The 24375-nt window shown below is 38.7% G+C and overlaps 1 protein-coding gene across 10 annotated transcripts in view; it reads right to left on the bottom strand.

Moving 5' to 3' along the window:
- Positions 1-24375, bottom strand: part of ENPP2 (ectonucleotide pyrophosphatase/phosphodiesterase 2) — a 125177-nt gene that overhangs the window by 41174 nt on the left and 59628 nt on the right. For all 10 annotated transcript variants that reach the window (XM_050802092.1, XM_050802094.1, XM_050802093.1 and 7 more), the window contains exons 4-11: positions 24075-24200; positions 21866-21926; positions 20063-20160; positions 19761-19840; positions 18869-18988; positions 10320-10375; positions 3726-3791; positions 3010-3082 (exon numbers count right to left, since the gene is read on the bottom strand). In XM_050802092.1, coding sequence (XP_050658049.1) covers positions 3010-3082; positions 3726-3791; positions 10320-10375; positions 18869-18988; positions 19761-19840; positions 20063-20160; positions 21866-21926; positions 24075-24200 — 680 coding nt within the window. The remainder of the gene's footprint in view (positions 1-3009; positions 3083-3725; positions 3792-10319; positions 10376-18868; positions 18989-19760; positions 19841-20062; positions 20161-21865; positions 21927-24074; positions 24201-24375) is intronic.

Genomic DNA, 24375 nt, shown 5'->3' with positions numbered 1-24375 from the left:
TCTGAAGGTAGAGACTAGCCAGCCAAAGCTCTGACTCTAGGCCCGGAAGAGCAGCCGAACAAGGGGTCACAGAAAAAGCATAGAAGGTCAAAAAGAAAAAGATTGCGCCAATAATCAAAAGCAAGCATATTTTTTAACATTCACCATTACACTCTGAAACCAGGAGCAATACACCATTTCTTGAAGCTATTAGCTCAATGTTTGGTCATCTCATTTAATAGCTTTTGAGAATCATCCTGAAAAAATGTGTACTCAAATATTTAGCAAATAAAGCACAAATTTCAACAGAATTCATCTTATTGTAGCATATAACATTTTGCTAGTGAAAATCATTTCAATGAAATTTCAAATATGTTATTTTCTTACATGTAAAAGATATGTTACTGATTTTAAAATAATCTTTCAACCAGTATGTTATAATCTTTTCATGTATAATAAGTGTAAATAATGATATATAGGTAGGCATATAGGATACATAGGTATATAAAACAATTAGCTTACAATAGAAGAGAACTTTTGCTGACTTGCTTTGGTTTCATGTTTTAAAAGTGTAAACAATTTTGTTTTTCTTTCAGTTAAAATAAGATTCCTAGAACTAGATGAGAAATAATTGAAATCTGAAAATATCCTTTCCCTTATGAGAAGAAAATGACCAGGTTATCAGATTACCATTACTGAAGATATACTCCAAGATACCCAATTGGAATGAGGGATGGATGAGTTTACCCAGTAGACATATGAAAATACCCTAGCTGCAAGAAGTAGTAATACTGAAAAAAAACATAACATGAGTACTTTCAACTCTTAATTCAAAGGTACTATAGGAAAAATCTCTGTTTATATATTTATGAGCAACCCTGGGCATAGAAAAATTATTATAGGAAATTAAAGCATCCTGTATCCTGCTTCATTTAGTGCTACTCAGTACTTTCAAAAAAACGTGTTTCTTAATTCACACAAACATATACTTTCATGCATGTAATTGTAACTGAACTACACGTATTAGAAACCTAAAGATGTTTATTGATTAAGAACATTTATCATCAAGCCATATAACTTTTAAAGTTTGAGTTATACCTCACTTGTATTATTAAAAGCCAACTTTTGCCATAAATAAAATGTTCTGTATAATTTGAACATAGTTATTAACTGACCACTTTGCTTATCTCCTGGACTGAAGGAGGGTTAAATGGTTCCATAGAAGGGACTGTGGTCTGGGAGTCAAAAGTTCTGTGGTGCTGTCTTCAAATTCTCTACTTAGCAGTCAAGCGAAAGTACCAGAGTCCTACTTTTAAAAGAATGGCTATACCAATCCCTGTTTTGCTTACCCCACAGGTTCTTTGACGGGATATTATTACCCAAGAAGTCAAACTTTTAAGTAGGGAACATGGAACTGCTTAGGTGTTTTGTTTTGTTTTGTGAACATTTTGATAAAATGTGGTTCCTTTTGTTCCCTTTAGGTGAATCTCCAAGAAAGTCATCCTAAAGATAAAACAGCCATTCTTCCTTAGGTGTTGTTTACTGGCATCGTGCATGCAGATGTTTATCTCATTTTATCATTTGTGTTTCACAATCATACAAGACGAGTTAAACTTCAAACGGACAGAAAAAGAGCATCTGACTTATATAAGTTTAATGATTTAAGACAAACTAAGAATGGTTTTACATAGCTATTAGTTACTAGTGCTTAAATAAATCACCTCTGTATTGATGTCAAAGCATTTAGAAACACTTATGACTCCTTGGTTACATGCTGCAATTTGTCAAAAATACTTAAAGCAAGATATGTTTACCTTATCTCTAATTCATCTGAAAACAATGAACGTAATTATAGTCAGCAGTATGCTATGGGTTACTAGGCTACTTAAATATTTAAAAATACGTAAAAGTTTAGATTTGCAAACTCCATCGTATTTTTTACTATCTATGCTGAAATGTGGGAACGTTTCTAGCCATTCCTTTCCCACCTTCTGAATTTGAAATTATACTGGATACTACCTTACAGATTGCCTTCCACGATGATGGCTGAGTCTTTGATAAAAATATGTCACCCTTGGCTGGGTGTGGTGGCTCATGCTTATAATCCCAGCACTTTGGGATGCCAAGGCAGGTGGATCACCTGAGGTCAGGAGTTCGAGACCAGCCTGGCCAACATGGCAGAAACCTGGCTCTACTGAAAATACAAAAATTAGCCGGGTATGGTGGTGCACGCCTGTAATCCCAGTTACTTGAGAGGCTGAGACAGGAGAATCACTTGAACCTGGGAGGCAGAGGTTGCAGTGAGTCAAGATCGCACCACTGCACTCCAGCCTAGGTGGTAGAGCAATACTCCATCTCAAAAAAAAATTAAAAAAAACTCACCCTGCTCTGAATAAGCAGATTCATTTAGCGGTATATTTCTCTCGAGAATTTACGTTACTTTGGGGGATGATGAATATGTTCATATCTCTTGAGTGTGGTGACAATTTCACAGTATATATATCTCTGCCAAAATGTATTAAATTCAAAAGAGTCCATTACCATAACTTATGCCAGATTGACTGGATTATATCTGCTAAGGTTATTGGAGCCGCTGAGCTGATCTACCCTCTCTAAATTGCCTAATCATTTAAGGGTGCTGAAATTCATTTACAATGTTCTGTATTGCAGGTTTCATCTCAAGATTTTTTTCCATGCCTATCCCATTGAAGGCAAATGCCAACCCTTCCTGACTGTTCACCCTCCAACTGACGCCCACAAGACTAGAATATACCCCATTTCCTGTTAACATCAAGTTCAGGATATATTATTATTTAAATATCAAAGCAATCTGAAATGAAGCTCCTATAAGAGAAACGGGTAGTTTTAAGATTTTCAAAAAATTATTTTTAGTCCTGTAGTTATTTGACTTTGCGTAAACCTTGTAGATACAAACATCAGTCCAGACTTTATACAAATCCTGAAATAAGGTCAGTAGGTCAGGTAGCCCAGGGCCAAAGGTTCTTCTCAGGCAGATGCTAAACCACTAACCTCAGGGCCGAAAGGGCCATATTTGTGTCCAGAGAAATCAGGTTGTTCAGAATAGAAGGCATAGACCGAAGGCCTATAAGAAAATTGGAAGGTTCAGAATCTCTCCTAAACCACATGTAACAAAAAATATCACATATTTTTAAAAAACACACTTTTAAAAAATGTTCTCAAATTTAATTTATCCTTTAACTACTATTCATATTAGCATGGAAAACTTTTTTTTTTCCTATTGCTTCTATGACCACCACCCCATCTGTGGTAACTGCCTGGAACCACCTTCAGGACTCAAAAGTCACAAAGGAAAACTTGAACATGTACTCGGGTCCTTGACCCTCAAGGTAACAGAGCCTGGTGGTAATTCACATGGGCTGTGCAATCCGAAGCCTGAAAGAACAACTAACTCCATTACAGACAAGCGTCTCTCTCGATACTTCTGCAATCCTTGGGATGCTGCTGGTTCATTTATCAAAGCCAGAAACTTCCTTCGGCTCTGCTGTAGTGGACAGAATTAATAGCTGCAGTAATCCAGTAATTAAATGGACCCAATAACCAAAGTCTATTGTATCCTTCTTAGGGAAGTAACACTTAAGGCTAAGAACCACAAAACTTTTAATTCCAAACATTGGGTGTGCTTCTATTCCACAGTCTAGTGTTTCATGCAATTCTAAGTTAAGATGGAAATGTACTGAAGAAAGAAGAAAGAGAGAAGCAAATACCTCTCACTGTCTGGCAGGGTGAGCCACTGCAATATGGTTAATATTCTCCGCTCGTGAGGGATGACACTGGAGGGTAAAAGCAAGCAAAGCATGTTGTTAGGTTTCATTTCCACAAATTCAAGCCTGATGAGTGCTTGCTCTTGCACCCAGGCCAAATGCTCTCTATTTACCACCATCTGTTTTCACTTCATTTGTAGTAAAAGGCCCTCTTTCGAATTAGCGTTTAAACTACTATTTCCATTTGCAACATATTACGTTGCTCAACCTCTTCCACAGAAGACTACACTGGAAACTCTGATTCACAGTCAAAATGAGGAACCTGTCTTGCTAATCAGAAACTCCACTACAAGCAGAGAGGACCCTGGTTTCAGAATCATTGTCATTTATTCTGTCGAGCCTTCAGCTGTGGCCATAAAGGGGTCAGTACTTACATCCCCAATCCGCCTCTTGTTGGCAGTGTGACCTCTCTTGACCTCTTGGTCTCAGTTTACTCATCGGTAAGATAAAGCTAACAACAAAGGATACTGTACAGCTTGGTTGTAAGGATGAAATGAAACAAGACAAGGAAAGGGCATGTCCAGTGCCTAAGACACAGTAAGTTCTTTAAAAACATATTTTTATTAATGATCATAATTGGTCATCATTCTCCCCCTAAATAACAGTATGACTTTAGAAATATTACCTAACCTGAAACTTGAAGTTCTTCCTCTATAAAATAATGGGTTAGGGAAGGTATTCTTGCCATTTTCTTGCAGCCCTATAAAAATCTACCAAGAATAGGCTGGGTGCAGTGGCTCATGCCTGTAATCCCAGCACTTTGGGAAGCCGAGGCAGGCAGATCACCTGAGGTCAGGAGTTCAAGACCTGCCTGACCAACATGGCAAAACCCCATCTCTACTAAAAATACAAAATTAACCAGGCATGATGACACATGCCTGTAATCCCAGCTACTTGGGAGGCTGAGGCAAGAGAATCGCTTGAATCTGGGAGGCAGAGGTTGCAGTGAGCCAATATTGCACCATTGCACTCCAGCCTGGGCAACAAGAGTGAAATTCTGTCTCAAAAAAAAAAAAAAAAAAAAAAAAGAATAGGCACATATAATTAAGAGACTGACAAAAAGGGTATAATCTTCATCCACAATGACTTTTGTGTTTAAGTTTCTTTCCTCTGTTGAAATATAATTACCCTAAGTCTGGCACTAGCTTTAAGGGCTCTAAGGGCTCGCAGCTAACATGACAGTACTGCATCCCAGGCTGAGTTATATTAAGATGCTCACAAGCTGAGAGATAGCTTTAGTCAGGGGAAATTCATCCACTCTTTCCCAACAGGGACCTCAAAATGCATTTTCACTCCCCCATCCAAGACCAGGCTTTAGAGGCATGTTTGTGATGAATTCAAACTAAAGCACAAGTTTAAATGTGGTCAGGAAAAATTATTGTGGAACATTGGTGAGCCATTTAAACTTTTACTCTCAGTGGACATGAGCAGTGAGAGAGCTGGGAGAACGATAAATCCTCAAGCAGGGGCTCTCATCAAGTGGTCTCTCTGCCTCCCCCATCACCATCCAGCTTACAGGGATTTGTCATTCCCCAGGCATCCTCTCTTTCTGGAACTATCACACAAGACCAGAAAATCATGTGTGCCATAAAATGAGTCCAAATTTAAACATATCCCAATGCTATTGGATAAATGTGACCCTGTCCATTATATCCTGTAATTGAATTAGAAATAGGCAGAGCAAAGCTAGGTTAATCACTTAAGGAATTTAATTCTTCAGCTTTAGAAATCCTTTGTATCTAAGCAAAATAATTGCATACTTTGAATTCTTTCCTAAGTTAAAAAAAAAAAAAAAGAGGGAATGCCAGAGCCTTTTCATTTTACCTTATTTCACTACCTGCCTAAAACCTGCTTTATTTTACGTAATTGGTGTTAAGCCACAGAAATGGGGCCCTAATGAATCCACTTTTAATACTAATGGAAAAATACAAACTAACAGAATCTGTGTCAAGCTCAGAATGCTCACCCCTGAATGCCCTCGTTGGATGGGGTACTTGAACAATGGTAGACAGGGAATTAAAAGCGCCAGCTATGAGGCCAGAGTGCTTGGGTTTGAATCCTGACTCCAGCAAATGCTGGTGATAAGACTAGGCAAGTTATCTAAACTTTTGATACCTCTGGAAAACGAGGACAATAATAGTAGTACCTATCTCATAAAGTTGTTGTGAAGTTGAAAAGAGAATACATCTAAAGCATTTAGAATAGTGCTGGGCACATAGAAAGGGTTTAGAAAAATGTTAGCTTTTATTGTTATATACTGAATTTATAGGTCCACGGAGATGATATCGTCATTCACAAAATATTTGTTAAGGGTATATTGGGTTTAAGGCATTTGTGTAAACATAAATAAAGATATTCCTACCAAAAACACTATTATGGAGGAGTCGCCGTTTTGCTTGGAGAAAGATAAGCAAGCTATTATTCTTTTCTGGGCAGGGGCTGATTGTGTTTGTGTTAAGAGAATACGATGAGGATGCTGGAGGTCTGAGTAGCCATTCTACCTCTGACCTTAGGTGCAACATTTAACGTCTCTAGGCCTTAGTGTTCTAATCTCTCTCTCTCTCTTTTTCTTTTTCTTTTTCTTTTTTTTTTTTTTTTTTTGTTGTTGTTGTTGTTGAGATAGAGTCTTGCTCTCTCGGCTCATTGCAACCTCCACCTCTCCGGTTCAAGTGATTCTCCTGCCTCAGCCTCCAAGTAGCTGGGATTAAAGGTGCCTGCCACCACGCCCGTCTAATTGTTATATTTTTAGTAGAGACAGGGTTTCAGCATGTTGGCCAGGCTGGTTTTGAACTCCAGACCTCAAGTGATCCACCCGCCTAGGTCTCCCAAAGTGCTGGGATTACAGGCATGAGCCACTACACCCGGCCTCTAATCTCTTAAATGAGGAGTTGGGCAAGGTCGTCCCTAAGTTTCCTAGGAGTTCTAGGTTATCTTTATGAAATAGCCTCAGAGACCAAAAGGACATGGCCCTTAGCCAACAGTGTTTCAAATATTCAAATACCATACACAGACAGCACAAATAAATCTGACCAAGAAAGAGCAAAAAAAGAAATAGGGTACATGTTGCTGTCTTCACCACCACTGATTGATGGAGAATTTGTCGTGAGACCAAGTATATTAGACATGGTCAAAAAAAAAAAAGACTAAATTAAGTATTTACTAGTAAAGGGGAGCAAATTACCTTAAGACACATATAGCCTTTGTCTAGTCAATGTTGAAAGACAGAATGTGAATAAGAAAACAAATACCATTTATTAGTTATTCTCTATGTACCAGTACCCTAATAAGCATTTTATTTGTTTTATTTATTTATTTATTTTTTGAGACGGAGTCTCGCTCTGTCGCCCAGGCTGGAGTGCAGTGGTGTGGTCTCGGCTCACTGCAAGCTCCGCATCCCGGGTTCACGCCATTCTCCCGCCTCAGCCTCCTCAGTAGCTGGGATTACAGGCACCCACCACCACCGGCTAATTTTTTGTATTTTTAGTAGAGACCGGATTTCACTGTGTCAGCCAAGAGGGTCTCAATCTTCTGACCTCGTGATCTACCCACCTCGGCCTCCCAAAGTACTTGGATTACAGGCGTGAGCCACCGCACCCAGCCTGTTTTATTTTTGAGACAGGGTCTCACTCTGTTGCCCAGGCTGGAGTGCAGTGGTGCCATCTCAGCTCACTGCAGCCTCAACCTCCTCGGGCTTGGTGATCCTCCCACCTCAGCCTCCCAAGTAGCTGGGACTATAGGCATGTGCCACCATGCCTGGCTAATTATCGTATATTTTGTAGAGACAGGGTTTTGCCATGTTACCCAGCTTGTTCTCAAACTCCTGTGCTCAAGCGATCCACCTGCCTCAGCCTTCCAAAGTGCTGAGACTACAGGCATGAGCCACCATGCCTGGCATAAGCATTTTAAATATGTTAGCTCATTGCATCTTTGCAACATCCCATGATGAAGATACTATATATATATATGTATTTTATATATACATATATAAATATATATACTATATATAATATGCATATATAAATATATATACTATATATATAAATATACATATATATATATATATATTTTTTTTTTTTTTTTGAGACAGAGTTTCACTTTTGTTGCCCAGGCTGGATTGCAATGGCATGATCTCAGCTCACCAAAACCTCTGCCTCCCAGGTTCAAGCCATTCTCCTGCCTCAGCCTCCCGAGTAGCTGGGATTACAGACATGCGCCCCAACACCGGGCTAATTTTTTTTTTTTTTTTAGGAGAGACTAGGTTTCTCCATGTTGGTCAGGCTGGTCTCGACTCCTAACCTCAGGTGATCTGCCTGCCTCAGCCTCCCAAAGTGCTGGGATTACAGGTGTGAGCCACCACACCCGGCCGAAGATACTATAACTTTTATTTGAAGATGAGGACATGGATTTGTTGAGAGATTAAATCACTAGTCCAAGGTCACCAATCTAATAAGCAGCCAAGCTGGGATGAGAATCAACGTAAACAATCATACATAGTGGGAATTACTGTCTTTGAACATGAATTGGCACAAAAGAATGGAGCATCAGCCGAAGATTATTTCGGAATGAAATACTATCATTAAAAAGCAAGACTAATTCTAGGTTGCAGTACAGAACCATGTTAAAAATATGGCCTTCAAAGTCTAAGTCTATGGTTTGAATCAGGTTCTAAATTTTTTTAAGTTTTCAGAATATACACTGTGTAGATTTCCTTGACATATATATTCTCCTAACTGAAAGTGTGATCTTATTTTTTAAAGTTGTAAAATGCTTCAAAAAAAAAGGGAAAAAAAATGAATCCAAGTCACTTTCAGGATACAGAGATAAAATAATAGTCTGAGAAGCAAATGAAAGCTACAGACATCTTTGGAGCATACAAAAGCCACCTTCTTATAAGTGGTTTCAGATGGGTGGAGAAAATTGCCATTCAAAACCAGAACACTGGACCTTTTCAATGAGGCTTTGCAGCAGTTTCAGGGGGGGCAAAGGTGGGGACTCAGTATTAATTATGTTGTTGGCTACTCTCCATTCTGCCAGGCAAATATGTTACAGAGCAGAAGAAATTACTTCTATAAGCATCTATGACAGTCAAGAGTTAAAGAAATGTCAGGCATAGGATAACATTGGTAAATCAACATGCTGTTTATATTAAGCAGTATCATTTCTAACCTACCTACACTTACTTTTCAACTCAGAAACCTCTTTAGAAAAAAAAAAAAAAAGAAAGAAATCTTTTAAAGAGACGCTCTGTGCTAGATTCAAATCACCAAATCCGATTTCAGTTTAGCCCTTCAAATCTGAAAAAGCTACTTTTATTTCTGATTTTAGAGAATATAGACAGTACCGTTCTGGATTAATTTGAGCCTGCGATGGCTCTCAGCACACTGCTATTATAGAATAGTCAGATTTTTGTTAGGCATAGAGGCAAATATGGAAACAGCTTTAGGTGGTTTAAAAAAAAAAAAAGATGGAAAGAACATCTCAGTGGGAACAAAATCCCCGTGAAAGTTGAAACAGATTCCTTTTCTTACTAAGGAACCTTAAAAATCATCAACATGTTGATACTTTTATTAGGTAAGATTCATCTTAAGGCTTATGAACATTAACTCCTTAATCCCCCATCACTTCTTTAGGGATGGGAAGGAGCCCCATTTTCTTATTAGAAAAATCCTGGAGTTCAGTGGGAAAATGAAGTGAAAATAGAGGCTTCCCCTCAGTCTCCTGTCTGGAACTTTCAATCTCTAGACCAGAGATTGAAAGGCTCCCCAGAGGCCTGAGATCGTCTAGATTTTTTTAAGTTGTGAACCAAAATAAATATAATATGTTCTCATATATTTATAGAAAATGATAAGGAAAGCCACTGCCATAAACAGTCTAAGAGAAATATGCATGTCCTAGATGGCAAGTTACCAAAAACCTACAGACAGGAATAGAAAAATCTAAAGGACATCCAGAAGGAGGAGAGACCATCTTACTTACATTCTGTTAAGAGAGGATGGGGCCGGGCACGGTGGCTCATGCCTATAATCCCAGCACTTTGGGAGACAGAGGCGGGCGGATCATGAGGTCAGGAGTTTGAGACCAGCCTGGCCAACATGGTGAAACCCTGTCTCTACTAAAGATACAAAAAATTAGCTGGGAGTGGTAGCAGGCACCTGTAATTCCAGTTACTCAGGAGGCTGAGGGGAGACCCGTTTGAACCCGGGAGGCCGAGGTTGCAATGAGCCGAAATCACGCCACTGCACTCCAGCCTGGGCAACAGGGCAAGACTCTGTCTCAAAAAAAAAAAAAAAGAGAGAGAGAGAGAGACAGGATGGAAAAAAGGAGAGCTAGAGGAGAAAGAGAAGGTAGGATGAGGCACAGAGAGAGGACCTCAGGGAAAAAAAAAAAAAAAACCTGGAAGGTTATTTTGAATTAGTAAATATTCAAAAATTCTATATTTTCACATTTAACTGAAACAAAATAAAAACTAAATTGATGTTTTATAAATGGAGTCACAGCTGTCATTTTACAAACATTGACAAAATAAAGGTAACTTACACAGACCAAAAGAATGTTCCAGCTTTCACCCCTTGCTTGGTGGCTGTAATCCATAGCTAATGAGGAAAATATAAGCGGCTTAAAATGTGTTCTGAGTTTTGGTCAAAAAAGAAAAAGTTTTTAAAACACATTAGATCAGATATCTTATACTCCACTCACACCCCAACATAAATTTCCCATTCTTTGCAACCATTTATTTTCACATCTGGAAGTCAGAATCATTATTTCCACAAATATTATTCAATATATTCTCTGCAAAAGCTCTCAAAAGCTCCTGCTATGATTCTAGTGACATATTTTTAAAACTCTTATTTTATCTCAAAAGCCTCTCTCCTGTACCTGTCTTTTCTGATCATCGTTTTGAACAATTAACTGACGCAGCAGAATTCTGCTCATCAAAGGACCCAAGAATGAGCCATATGTTTCCTTTACTATTGAAAGACTCAGGGACTGCCCCAATTTGGCACCCAGATGTCAGAATTTTGGAACCCTCTTTGTCTTGTTTTAGTTTAAACTAGATGAATGAGAAGGGGGAAGAAGGCTAATTTTTAATTTTGATTTTTCCTGTATCTTTTACCTAGCCTTTTAGTAAATATTATTTTAGACGAGAGTTCCTAGAATAAGTTAAGTGAACCAAGCACTTCATTAAGGTTTTTAAAATATTCTTTACACCGTGTGCTATTGGGGAGGCATAAGATATAGGAGTTTAGAACCGGGGCTCTGCAACCAGACAGCTTGGATTTTAAGCCTTGTTTCTGTCACTTACCAGCCATGTAGTCCTTTAGCAAGTTACTTAATATCTTTGTGTTTCTGTTTCCTTTACAATGTAAATAATATTATCTAGCACATAGGATTATTCTAAGCTTTAATGAGTTAATACATTTAAAGTCCTTAAACCAGTGTCTTAACATCTGGCAAACACTCGATAAATTTCCGTCTTTATTGTTATGCAATAATGGAAATAAATAATCCAGTTATTCTAGTAACATTAAAAACAGCCTAAGATGGCAAGTGTCCCACTGAACAGAAGTCTATGAGAAGAAACCCCCTCACTTAAGGAAAGAGAATAGAAGCAAATAAGAGAGAGAACTGTGGTTTGCCTCAAACCAAAACAAAAATGATTTGGGAACTATAGCCAATCCCTTTTCTGGTTTCATTGTCTCCAGCCTTTCAGAGTATCCTTAAAGAGTGACAACGTATTTTTTCAGGAAATGGGTAACTGGGAGGTGGAGAACATCCAGGAGCTTAGCCATTGTTTCACAATCATCTGGGATACCTGCCCTGGGAAAGCTTGAAAAGGGTTCCAGACCCCTTGGAGCCTCTAGAAATCCTCAGCCCCAAACTCACAGCTACTGTAGCTGGCAAATGAGGGATGGGGCAGGAGAATGTACAGAGCACTCTTCAGTCTGTGGGTTCTGAGCTGCTGGTAAATTTCATCAGCCTGGGAGAGGTAGGGACCTCATCCTATTCACATGGCTCTGAGGGACCAGACCTTCTTGGCCAGACTTTTGGTTCCCTGGGATGTTCGGAGATGTAAGAATCTCAGATTGCTCTGACAGCCCTTCACTCCATTTAGTCCAAAGCTCTTTCTACTTTAAAGACAAATTCTGGCATCCTCCAGGAACCCCAGCCCAACCAGGGTTCAGAATGTGTCCTGGACTTTCATTCATTCTTGTTCCAGCACCTCCACCAGCAAGAAGATGAGCTCAAATGAAATGCTGGACACACTGTAAAACCATGCCGGTTCCCAAAGAGGCCAGTTCCTTATATTAAGCGATCTATTTTCATACTTATTTTAATTGCACATACACAATCTTAGCACATTCAATATCCAAACAACTTCCTAGATGTACTGCCTTGCTATTTCCAAGGAGATTGTACTAGGCAATACTTGGCATCTATGAAATTTAAGATTAATGTGGAGTTTCCTAAAGGAAAACAATTGTTTAATACAAATTTGTCAAATAATGACCCTGCACTTTCAAATATTATACTGTAGAATACATGCTGATGGTGGCATTATCAGGGCGACAGGAAGCTCTGAGAGTTAATTTAACTCAGTAATCCTCAGGGAAAAAAGATCACTGAAGAGGTCTTAATAGTGTCAAAAGGAAGGAGCATTCAGAGTGAAAATGACAGGGTATGTTAAAATTATTATGATGGCAAAATTAAGATCATTTGTTCTTTATATTTTTCTGTACTTTCCAACAATTTTACAGTGACAATCAACTTATTTGTAATCAGAAAAAAAAAACTAACCAATTTTAAAAAGCAGTGTGTCTTAGAAGCATACAGTGTAAACCATGGAGGCAATTTAAAGGTAAAATTTGTATTTCTTCTAAAAAAAATCAAAAAGCAGAAAAATTCTGCCTGATTCCTGGTAAAAGTCAGGTTGACCACATTTTCAAAAAGAAAATTGAGAGCATGATCAGAAAAGTATAAAAAGTGAACAAAAAAGATAAAATACTTAAAATGAAAAGCACATTTTCTTCCCAAGGGGAGGAAAAAAAAAGGCACTAAAATATTGGTCCAGAAAAGAAAAGTGAATACAAGCCAATAAGGTTATGAAAAAGAGAGAGAGAAGCTTCCCGGTTCCTTGTTAATTCAGAGATATAAGTGTTAAAATTTCTCGAATTTGAATGCAATATAAATTTCTTCAAAGGGTGGTTTAAAAAAAAAAAAAAAAATCAGGCCAGGTGCAGTGGCTCATGCCTATAATCCCAGCACTTTGGGAGGCGGAGGAGGGTGGATCGCCTGAGGCCAGGAGTTTGAGACCAGCCTGGCCAACATGGTGAAATCTGTCTCTACTAAAGATACAAAAATCAGCCAGGCCTTGTGATGGGCACCTGTAATCCCAGCTACTCAGGAGACTGAGGCAGGAGAATCGCTTAAACCTGGGAGGCAGAGGTTGTAGTGAACTGAGATCGTACCACTGCACTCCAGCCTGGATGACAGAGCGAGATTCTGTCTTTAAAAAATAATAATAATAATAATCACACAGCTAAAAAAATAAGCTTAAGTAAACACTGGGTTTGGGCTTTCTCCCTCTAATCCCAAAACTCCCTGCATTGCTTTCCTTTATCAGGAGGCCCAGCTTTCGACATTTGTGTCCTAGATGCTGCTTTGTGAAAAGGGGACAAATGGGAATGATATTGTATCTTCTGATACGCTATTTATCAGGAATCAAAAAAGCTTCCTCTACAGGAACCAAGTGGGTTAAATATGAAATTCAACACTTTCTCAGATTCAGCATGTAGCTTTGGGAGAAAAGGAGAAGTTTGGAAAAAGAAAAATATTAGCCAAAAACATTTTTTCAAAAAACATAAACTACTAGTGTAGTCTTTCTAGCAGTTCCTCGAGGGAAAATCATTCCTTTGCATTCAAAAGCATTGAGCTAGGATAAACAGAATTCTAGGAGACCAGGGGATGGGTGGGGCACTTGGTTCAGCAGATCAATTGCTGAGAATCAGAACACATTAAGGATGTGAGGGTTGGGGGAAGCAGCAGAAGAGACTGGGGCCCGATGCAGCTGCTTTCCACGTGATTAGGGCCAGAAGGAGGTGAGTGAGGAAGCTGTTGGCATATGGCCAGGAGCTGCTGAGGCTGAGATGGAGGGCTGTCCTTAAGCCCACCTACCCTAGGGGAAGCATGGGCAAAACATGCCCCTGAAGGAAGCAAAGAACATTTCCATCCAAAACACAACAGCAGAGCCAGGCTCTGGATTGGGTCTTCAGAACAGAAATACACCAAGTCCCTATCTGCATGGGACCCACAGGGTAAAGCAGACCTGTGAGTAACCAACTTCAAAAGGAGGTGGTCAGGCCGGGCATGGTGGCTCACACCTGTAATCCCAGCACTTTGGGAGGCCAAGGCAGGCAGATCACTTGAGGCCGGGAGTTCGAGACCAGCCTGGCTGACATAGTGAAACCCCATCTCTACTAAAAACACAAAAAAATGTATCTGGGCATGATGGCACGTGCCTGTAATCCCAGCTACTCAGGAGGTTGAGGTATGAGAATCACCTGAACCCGGGAGGTGGAGGTTGCTGTGAACCAAGACTGTGCCACTGCCCTCCAGCCTCGGCAACAGAGCAAAACTCTGTCTCAAAAAAAAAAAAAAATAATAAGAGGTTGTCAAATTTATGATAGAAAAAATATAAAAGCCCAAAAGAGAGTCACTTTGCTTAGCCAGAGCTGGAAATGCTGAGGGAAGGAAGGCCTCCTGGGGACAGACACTTCAGCTGAAATTTGGAAGAAAAATAAGAGGCTGGTAAGCAAAGGCTCCAGGTAAGCAGATCTCGCCCTAACTAGGGACATTAGGATACAGTACAAGGAGAAAAAAACTGCAGGTCTACAGTAGTATATGGAAAAGAAACGACAGAATAAAGAATAGGTTAAATGTTCCTGAAAAGAAATGTCCCTTTATCAGGACAATAAAACAGATAAAAAGAGGTTAGCAATGACTTGTACTTTCCATCAAGTCAATCCCTTTTGGCCTGGAAAGTCACCCCTATTCTGTGTCATTCTTCTTCTCCTTGCTGTCTCTGTCTTAAACACACATTTCTTGCATTTTTACACTGCAGTCATTTACTAAAATGGTTTCTGTTCCAACTCATTGTATCACCGATACTGACAGAGAGCAATTCTAGAGGTCAAGCAACTTAAGTAATAAGAATGCATCTGCTGGACAGTTGCAGTTGGGATCACGCCTATAATCCCAAGACTTTGGGAGGCTGAGGCAGGCAGCTCGTTTGAGCTCAGAAGTTGGAAACAATCCTGGGCAACAAGGCGAAATGCTGTCTCTACCAAAGATACAAAAATTAGCCAGGCGTGGCAGTGTGAGCCTATAGTCCCAGCTGCTCAGGAGGCTGAGGTGGGAGAGTTGCTTGAGCCCAGGAGGCTGAGACTGCAGTGAGCCAAAATCATGCCACTGCACTCCAGCCTGGGTAACTATACTGAGACCTTGTCTCATTAAAAATAATAATAATACATTTAAAAAAATAACAATCTGCTTCTCTTAGAAACATCTTACTCCAGAAATGCTGACTTCAGAGGACTTGGATCATGATGGAGTATTAGACTTGTTTCTCAAATCTCCACATTTAGTCAGCTCCTAGGAATCCCATTCATTCCTCCCATTGCTGAGAATCCCGATTAAACTGAACAGGGAACAACCCCATGGAAGCATCTTTGTATTAGAAATTGCAGGACCGTAGCAGAGAGAATTTCCAAAGAAACCAAGCCACTTAAGGAACTGCATTAAACTACATATGAGAAATGTAGGGTCCTACAGCAAATGACTGCTTCTAGCAATGCATGCTGAGTATTAGCAAATTAAAAGCAGACTAGACTTTGCTTAATTGGCTATATCAAGGATAAAAAAAAGATTAAATCAAATTATGAAAGATTAAATTATTTTTGGAAGATGCCTGGTGAGATTCGAATTTTCAAATGGCCATTGTACAAATGCCTCATCCCATCTACTAGAGTTTATGCTAGGACAAGAAGTGGCTCTTATTCACAATGTAATCTGACCCCTATGCCATTTGGCTAAATGTCTTGCATGGTTTAGTCCCTCAGTAAAAATAAATTGAGTTTAATTTAATTATCAGTCTAAGATTTGTATAAATATTTTCTCTTATATGTATAAAATTTTGTAAGACTTTTATAAATATTTTTTCACTGGTGATTTTAAAATATAGAAGCCTCTGAGAGGATGGTATACATGCTTATAGAATATTCATTAATTATTTTCCTTATAGTACTTTTAGTTGCTTATATTCTTATACTTTGACTAAAGTTTCTTTTTAATTATTTTGTATTTATAACTGATATATAATAATTGTGTATATTTATGGGATACAGTGTGATGTTTCAATGTATGTGTACATTATATAATGATCAAATCAGGGTAATCACCATACCCATAACTTTAAACATTTATCATTTCTTTTCAGTAACATTTAAAATCTTCTACATTGTTATTTGCTATAGTCACCCTACTGTATAATAGAACACCCTACTGTATAATAGAAAACAATAATACTTTGTCTATATGTTTTTCCAATATGCCAAATTTCAATAAAATGTGCTTTTAAATTGTAGTTACTATGCTCCTGGGAATTCCATTTTTTTTTTTTTTTTTTTTTCTGAGACTGAGTCTTGCTCAGTCCCCAGGCTGGAGTGCAGTGGCACGATCTCGGCTCACTGCAAGCTCCACCTCCCAGGTTCACGCCATTCTCCTGCCTCAGCCTCCTGAGTAGCTGGGACTACAGGTGCCCACCACCTCACCCAGCTAATTTTTTTTGGATTTTTAGTAGAGACGGGGTTTCACCATGTTAGCCAGGATGGTCTCGATCTCCTGACCTTGTGATCCATCTGCCTTGGGAGATGGAATCTCGCACTGTCTCCCGGGCTAGAGTGCAATGGTGCGATCTCAACTCACTGCAACCTCCACCTCCCAGTTCAAGCAATTTTCCTGCCTCAGCTTCCCGAGTAGCTAGGATTACAGGCGTCCGCCACCACAACTGGATAATTTTTTGTATTTTTAGTAGAGATGGGGTTACACTATGTTGGCCAGGTTGGTCTCAAACTCCTGACTTCATGATCCACCCGCCTCAGCCTCCCAAAGTGCTGGGATTACAAGCATAAGCACCATGCCCGGCCCCTCCTAGGAATTCTTATGGTGGCCATCTTGCCCAAGATGACAGAAACATAAGTCAATTTCACCACAAATCTTGGTCAGCATGAGGAGAGTACTAAACTTGGTCAGATGCGTCAACTTTGGGAGTTAGTGAGGAAACAGGTAAACAGAGCTGAAACAGAGACTTCACTTCATTGGGCAGGTTAACAGCATTTCCTCTGCTCTGCTTTTGCAGAAGTTAATGAATATGTGGCCTCATCTTCTTCTGAGTCATCCTAACCCAGGGCAAACCTTATGTCAACAGTTGATGTAAGGTGATCCAATTTGATAAAATTACTATTTATCTCTAATCCGTTAAGGTTCTTCAGGTAAGTTTGTTTCCATGATCAAATTAATATAAAAGACCCACTAGTGAAATCTTAATGGAGCTCTAATTTCAATCATTTTGTTTACTCATAAAATATTCCCCTATCATAAACTTTGAAAAATCCAGCCTGTCAACAAATTTCACTATGATCACACCCTAGGCCATTATGGACTTCTGGGAGTCCAGCCTGAATAAAGACAGCAGAATCAGAACATCTATTATAAAGAAACTTTTCTGCAGATGTACAAGAAGTCTTCCAATGTTTATTTTTTTAATAAAAAGCTCATATTTATCCTTGCATACTGATTTACCTATTATGCAATATAAATATTTTGATCACAAATGACCTTTTCTTAAAGTGAGATACCTTAAGAAAAAATTTCTATTTGTAGTCCTTATTTTGTCCATAAATTGCAGCAAACATTTCCAGGTACAAGATCATTGAGGCATGGTGGATACATGGATGTGTGCAGACACTGCCCACCAGTCACGCCACGGTTGAGTGCACAAAGTTCTCCCAGCCCTCTTCTCTAACCAGTGCTCCAGGAAGCCACCGTCTCCAGTCAGAACTGGCATGAGATGGGACCACTTACCATCTTACTTCTACATGTTTCTGATTGCCTGTGTGCCCTGGGATATGTTCCGAGGTGATTCTGATCCTTCTGGCCAGAAGCTTGTACACTTCAGCCCAGCTCTGCACATTCAACAACTGTGGCTTTATGTTGCTTTGCTCATGTCTGACCAAAGCAAGTTGCGTAACCATACACACGGTCACAGGAAAAACATTAAGTAGAAAGCCACCTACAACCCTTTTTATTTTCTGCCCAGTCATTTGATCCGAAGTAAACAGGGTGATTTCTTTTCAAAGTATTAATTTGCTATTTCAGTATCAAGGTAGGATTCTGCTTTTTATATTTAACTTCCATGATTTTTAAAAAATAGATTAAATAAAAGAATTCATGAATTTACTGTGGATTTCAGGGAGTTCCCTTTTTTCAGCAAGTTTCCCTGTTTCTGTTATTATAGCATCGGGGCTAACATATTGGGGAAGTCATAGTCATGCACTTCTCTTTTTCATTATACCCTTCAATCTGGGAAATCAACGAGATCTATTCTTTGTCAAAATGGTTCTGAAATTCACCTCATCACCATTGTCACCACCATAATCCTAGGGAAGACATTCATCATCTCACACTTTTATAATCATAGCCTCACACACATGCATGCATATATACACACAGTGACACATACACATATGTATACATACATGTATATTCTATATGCACATGTGTATGTATACATACATATATAAATATACCATATATTCACATATATCCAGATACATATATACATATATAATGCATATATACACATATTTCATGTTTATATGTATATTAAAAGTATCAAAAGATGGAAACATTGCCAAGTATGAGGAAATTATATGCATTTTTTCCACATCTAACAAATTTGAGGATGAAATGTTTCAATACATGAACACACAAACACACACACACACACACAAAATAAATGCAAAACTTACCGGTTGACCTCCCCACCATCTATGATTAAATTTCTCTCGCCCTCGCAGATGAAAAGTGGCATCAAATACAGGATCATACATTGAATTGCCAACAATTCCATGTGATTCTGGATACAGCCCCTTTTTGTAAAAGCAAATTTATTGTTAAAATAACAATACAATAATCCACATACATTAGTTCTAGTATAAATTTTCTTAGCATAGAAGGTTTTATAGCAATACTTAATTTCCAAAATTATATAAGACATATATAACCTTCACTGTGTATCTGTTTGAGCAAATGTGAATAATATCTATGGGACAAATTATAAGCCATCTGAGAAACTTGATATAAGAAACTTAATATTGGGGTTTTTTACTGCTATAATTTAATAAAATGACAATAATTTTCATTATTATAAATTAACCTTTAGTTTGGAATGTATACATGTGCCTCCAAAGAAGCTTCTATTTCTAAATACACTTTTCCTTCTTTCTAAATTCTATTCCTCTCCAAATCAATTTTTAAAAAGATAAATAAATTATGTTTTAAAGAACGAGTGATAGAATTTGAAGTACCTGAAAACTAAAACATAGCCCTGAAGTCAACATTTTTATTTGCAAATTCAGAAAATAAACAATAGACCCTGTGGTATTTGAGAGAAGTTTAATGTATATGTTCAGATAGAACTGCACCTGAAAAAAGGTTTCAGCTTTAAAGTTGGAATGAAGTTCAATCGCCCACAAAGCTGTAAAAGGCATTTGCTGTGAACAAACGACCCAGATAAGATGGAAAACAGAAAGATTTTCTTTGAACACTAAGGAACACATTTTAAAAGTAAAGTCTCCCCTTTAAAGTCATTCCAGGATGAAATCAGCCCTTTGAACATATATCATTTGAAGAAATACTTACAGTGGCCAAAGTGTATAAGTTAGGAAAGGTTTTAGTTGGGTACACCGGCCTCATGTAGGGCGAATGTGTGCCACAAGACCCTGGAAAGAGAATTGCAAATATTAGAACAAGAGAACCAACAGGAATTGCTTATAGAAAATCCATTTTATAAACACTCAGACACGTGTTGCCTTCGCTTTTGTATTTCAAATAATAAAACACATTTAAAACTACGGGCTCATAGATCTCAAAGCCCACAGCCCACTGGTTACTGTGGAGATCCTGGATTACAGATGAGAACACAGAGTATGGAAATTACTTACTTAGTTTTTCAATATTAGGCATGACTTTGCTGCCTTTCTTCATGTATGATGCACGGAAGCCGTCCACAGAGAATATGATTAATGGAGGGCGCACAAACCTTAAACAGTAACACATTAAGCTTTTAGAAACGTTATTGCCACAGAGTTGCCATTACGCCTAGTGATTCTCAATAATGGGAGCAATCATTTCCAAGAAAAAATTTCGGCCGGGTGCAGTGGCTTACGCCTATAATCCCAGCACTTTGAGAGGCCGAGGCGGGCCGATCACCTGAGTTCAAGAGTTTGAGACCGGCCCCGTCTCTATTACAAATACAAAAATTAGCTGGGTGTGGTGGCGGGCACCTGTAATCCCAGCTACTTGGGATGCTGAAGCAGGAGAATCACTTGAACAGGGGAGACAGATATTGCAGTGAGCTGAGATCGCACCATTGCACTCCAGCCTGGGCAACAAGAGTGAAACTCCATCTCAAAAAAATAAAATTAAATTTAAAAACCGAACATATTCATTTAACCATTTAACCACAAGCCAGTCGTGGTTAAATCTAGACTGCCCAACAAAAATATTCTGTCAGTCATTCATTATCTGAATTCTTGTGTATGAGATCTGTGAAGTTATGGTACGAATTAAAAAGTCTTGAAACATTTCTGTTTTGTAACAAATAACACAGTGACCTGTTATTATTCATTGGTAGCTTTTTCTGAGATGAACTCTCAAGGCTGCCCTTTCTGCCTTGTTCTTCGTGTCTGTGAAGATCATTTGTATGCCAGGGATGTGCTTCTTGGGATTCTCTAAATACCCCATGAGTGTATTCTCTCCCCAGGTGATGCTTTTGTTCTTAGGGGCCTCTGTATAAGATAATCCAATGGCCTGATCTATCTTCCCTGCAAGCAGACCACAGAGATTTGACCCAGCCATGTGTTTGCCTCCCTTTTCAACAGTGTGGAAACTGGGCACACTTCTGAACAAAAATTCTCTTGCCTTTTTCAACATCACCCATATTTAATTCTCTCTTTGGTCATTGGTGCTATAAAGGTTCCCATTTGGAAGCCGGATGTTCCACTGTCTCAGATGACTTCTTTTTTTGAGAGGGGGTCTCTTTCATCCAGGCTGGAGTCCAGTGGCACTACCTTGGCTCACTGCAACCCCCGCCTCCTGGGTTCAAGCAATTCTCATGCCTCTGTCTCCCAAGTAGCTGGAATTACAAATGCGCTCCACCATGCCTGGCTAATTTTTGTGTGTGTGTTTTTTTTTTTTTTTTTTTTTTTTTTTTTTTTTTAGTAGAGACGGGGTGTTGCCATGTTGGCCAGGCTGGTCTCAAACTCCTGACCTCAAGTGATCTGCCCACCTCGGCCTCCCAAAGTGCTGGGATTACAGGTGTGTAATCAAAAAGTAATAATTACTTATTGGATAACATAGTTTTAAAGGTTCTCTAGACTTCCTGTTTCATTCCCCACTCCCCCCAAAATAGGCAAAACAAGAACTCCAGAAAAAACAATACTGAAAAAAGTCTTAGCCAGAATATTCAGATGCACTTTGTAAAATCTTCAGCTGAGGTGGAATATAGGGGATATTCAGACCCCATAGTATGTGCAGAGATGATTGGAGAAAACTGGGGGAAAGAAAACTGTCACCATTTCAAGACGTACCTTCAACCTTTCGACTGATGAATTCCTCCTAAGTACTCATAAGTTTGCCTGTTTAAGAGGATTTCAGCTTCACGTTGTTTCTAAACACTTTTCATTTCCTGTGAGAGTTTATCAGCTAATACATAAAACTTCAAAATAGTCATAAAATACACTTACCCTGCCGGACATTCTGGAGCTTTTATTTCCTCGCAGTCATCATCAACCCAATGGGACTCTCCTATAAGGAAAAACAGGTAAATGTATTGTTGAATCTAATTACAAATGCCATGCCTTGAAGCTCGCAATTCTGGGATCTGTGTCCTGTTTGATACTTTCTTTATGGGATATCACCAAAAAAAAAAAAAAAAAAAAAAAAAAAAAAAACTGAAAAAAACTCTAGTTTCTGGTTTGGCTTATAAAGTACACCCATACATGATGGGAAAGCTAAGATTTAATAACCGCAAGTGGTGAGGTGTTTATTTGAGCCTTCCGAGTCTAAATGGTTTGTAGATTAAAAAAACCAGTGGCGTCAGTGAACAAAATTTCATGTTTGTATCCCTCCAGAAATAAACTGTTTGGTCATTAGATGGAACATTCTTTTCTCCACCACTGGAGATCTCAAAGACATAGAAAGCATGGCAAAACATCCCTTTAGATGCAAAAAAAAAAAAAAAGAAAGAAAGAAAAAGAAAAAAAAGCTTAGAATCTACAGAGATAATAAATGGAACATTACAATAGAAAGATTATTTGCCAATAAATCTGCATACAGCCCTTGAATTTAGAAAGGAAAAAAAATGCTGAATTTCACTTTTTATCTTCCACCAAGATCTAAGAGCATACACCTGTCTTTCCTGAGTTACCACTATCGAGAATAGAGAACAGAAAAGGCCTCCAATAAAAAATACGCTTTCCTTTGAAGAAAATAAAAATTATCAAAAAGAATTTGCCTTAAATTATTTTAAGACAAACAAAAGTTACATGTCCTGAACAGAAGTAAAATTCGTAACCAACACATTGGAGAAATTGGTCCCATGTAGAGAGAACTGGAAATCTTCTCTGGTCAGTAAGACTCTAACTACTAGACAATGGGGTAACAACTATACTCCTTAAAATAAAGAATATTTAGTGCACATGTAGTAACCCAGAGCACACATGTGGGCCTCACAAAAGTACTGAAACTAGAATTTTACACCAGTAAAAGCCAATGCTTAATGATTCAATGATCAATGATACCAAGGGCTTCTTTTTAAAAAAAAAAAAAAATTATTTCTAATAGCCTTTGTGGCTTCCTAGTACACTTACTGCACAGGAAAATTAAAAAGGAAAGGGAAATAAATTCTCAACCAATGTTATGCTTCAAAATAAAAGCATAATTATTGGGTAGGGGAAATTAACAATACAATAATTGTTTGTATGGGGAAATTCTTCAAATATATTAATATAATACCCTCTTGCCACAGCTAAACACCTTACATATTGCAGAACTGACTTGATTTTTTTCCTGAAATCTTTTAACGAACTTCTTCTTAAAAGTTCCACATCAGAGATAATGAAAAGGACTTGATTTAGAAATTTAAAAAGTGACTTACGAACAATAGGTAAAGATTATTGGATCTTCCTATCAACTTCTATAAGTGGGTTGCATGGCAACTTAAACCCGTTAAAGAGAGTAAGTGCATCTTTTATATTTTCTGTAGTCCATTGACTATTGTTAATTATTGGAATAAAAGCATCATATTCCACAATCAACCAGACAAAGCCAACACTCATGCATATATGGCTTTGGGGTATAACAGGAAATGCTGGTCCCCTCATCCCCTTTACCAGCAAGTACCCCCATCCCTGGGCCGTTGCCAATGCCTTGGTGAACAACTTACATCCAATGGATGAAAAAGCCCTGGCCCCTTGCCTCAAGAGTAGCGACTTGGATTTACTCTTCAGAGCAAGCAATAGAGGGAGGTGAGGCTAACCAAAAGCACGTCCTCACTTGCCTCTCCACACTCCTACTTCCCTATCCTGTTTCCCTTTCCTCCGACATGGTTTTCTGCAGTATATCCATTTCCTCAATTAACTGCACGTACCAAATTCCTGTCCCAGACTCTGCTTCTAGAAAACTTGACCTAAAACCAAGACAGGAAATTTAGAAATCTCTTCATTATTATGGTTCTGTCTAATTAAGAAATTCTGGTTTCTTTCCTTTTTACTTCAGATCAGTGAAAGGCAGAGTAGCAAAACTAATGAAGAAGCATGAGAAATTAAAAAGGACAATTCATTCCTTCCTCCCACACTCATATCCAGTGTGGTCTATTCCTAGCATCCAGGATCTCCTGGAGCACCTCCAGTTTTTATTCTTTTAAAGCTCAGGCCAATCCAAAGAAACACGTACCTTTGCAAACCACTTGGTAATTGGTACAGCAGTCTCCCCTGGCCAAGCAGTCCTCTGAGCAGTGACAGGCATTTTCTTCATTTCTGACTTCTCCACATCTGTCCTTAGTACACTCCCAGCCACGGGCTAAAATCATCCCAATAAAACATTTTCACTGCTGCACACTAACCAAATGAAAGAAGCCACAATTGCTTACAGGATTTCCAATGAAGAGAGATAAAATCTCACATCATTTACTCTGCTTGTGAAATTTGAGTTGGCTTGAGGCCCAGATGACATTTGGAGAACTTACAGATAAAAT

The sequence above is a fragment of the Macaca thibetana genome, chromosome 8 (assembly GCF_024542745.1).
Source record: "Macaca thibetana thibetana isolate TM-01 chromosome 8, ASM2454274v1, whole genome shotgun sequence".
In the NCBI taxonomy this organism is placed as follows: domain Eukaryota; kingdom Metazoa; phylum Chordata; class Mammalia; order Primates; family Cercopithecidae; genus Macaca; species Macaca thibetana.
This window is presented reverse-complemented; position numbering and strand designations above follow the sequence as displayed.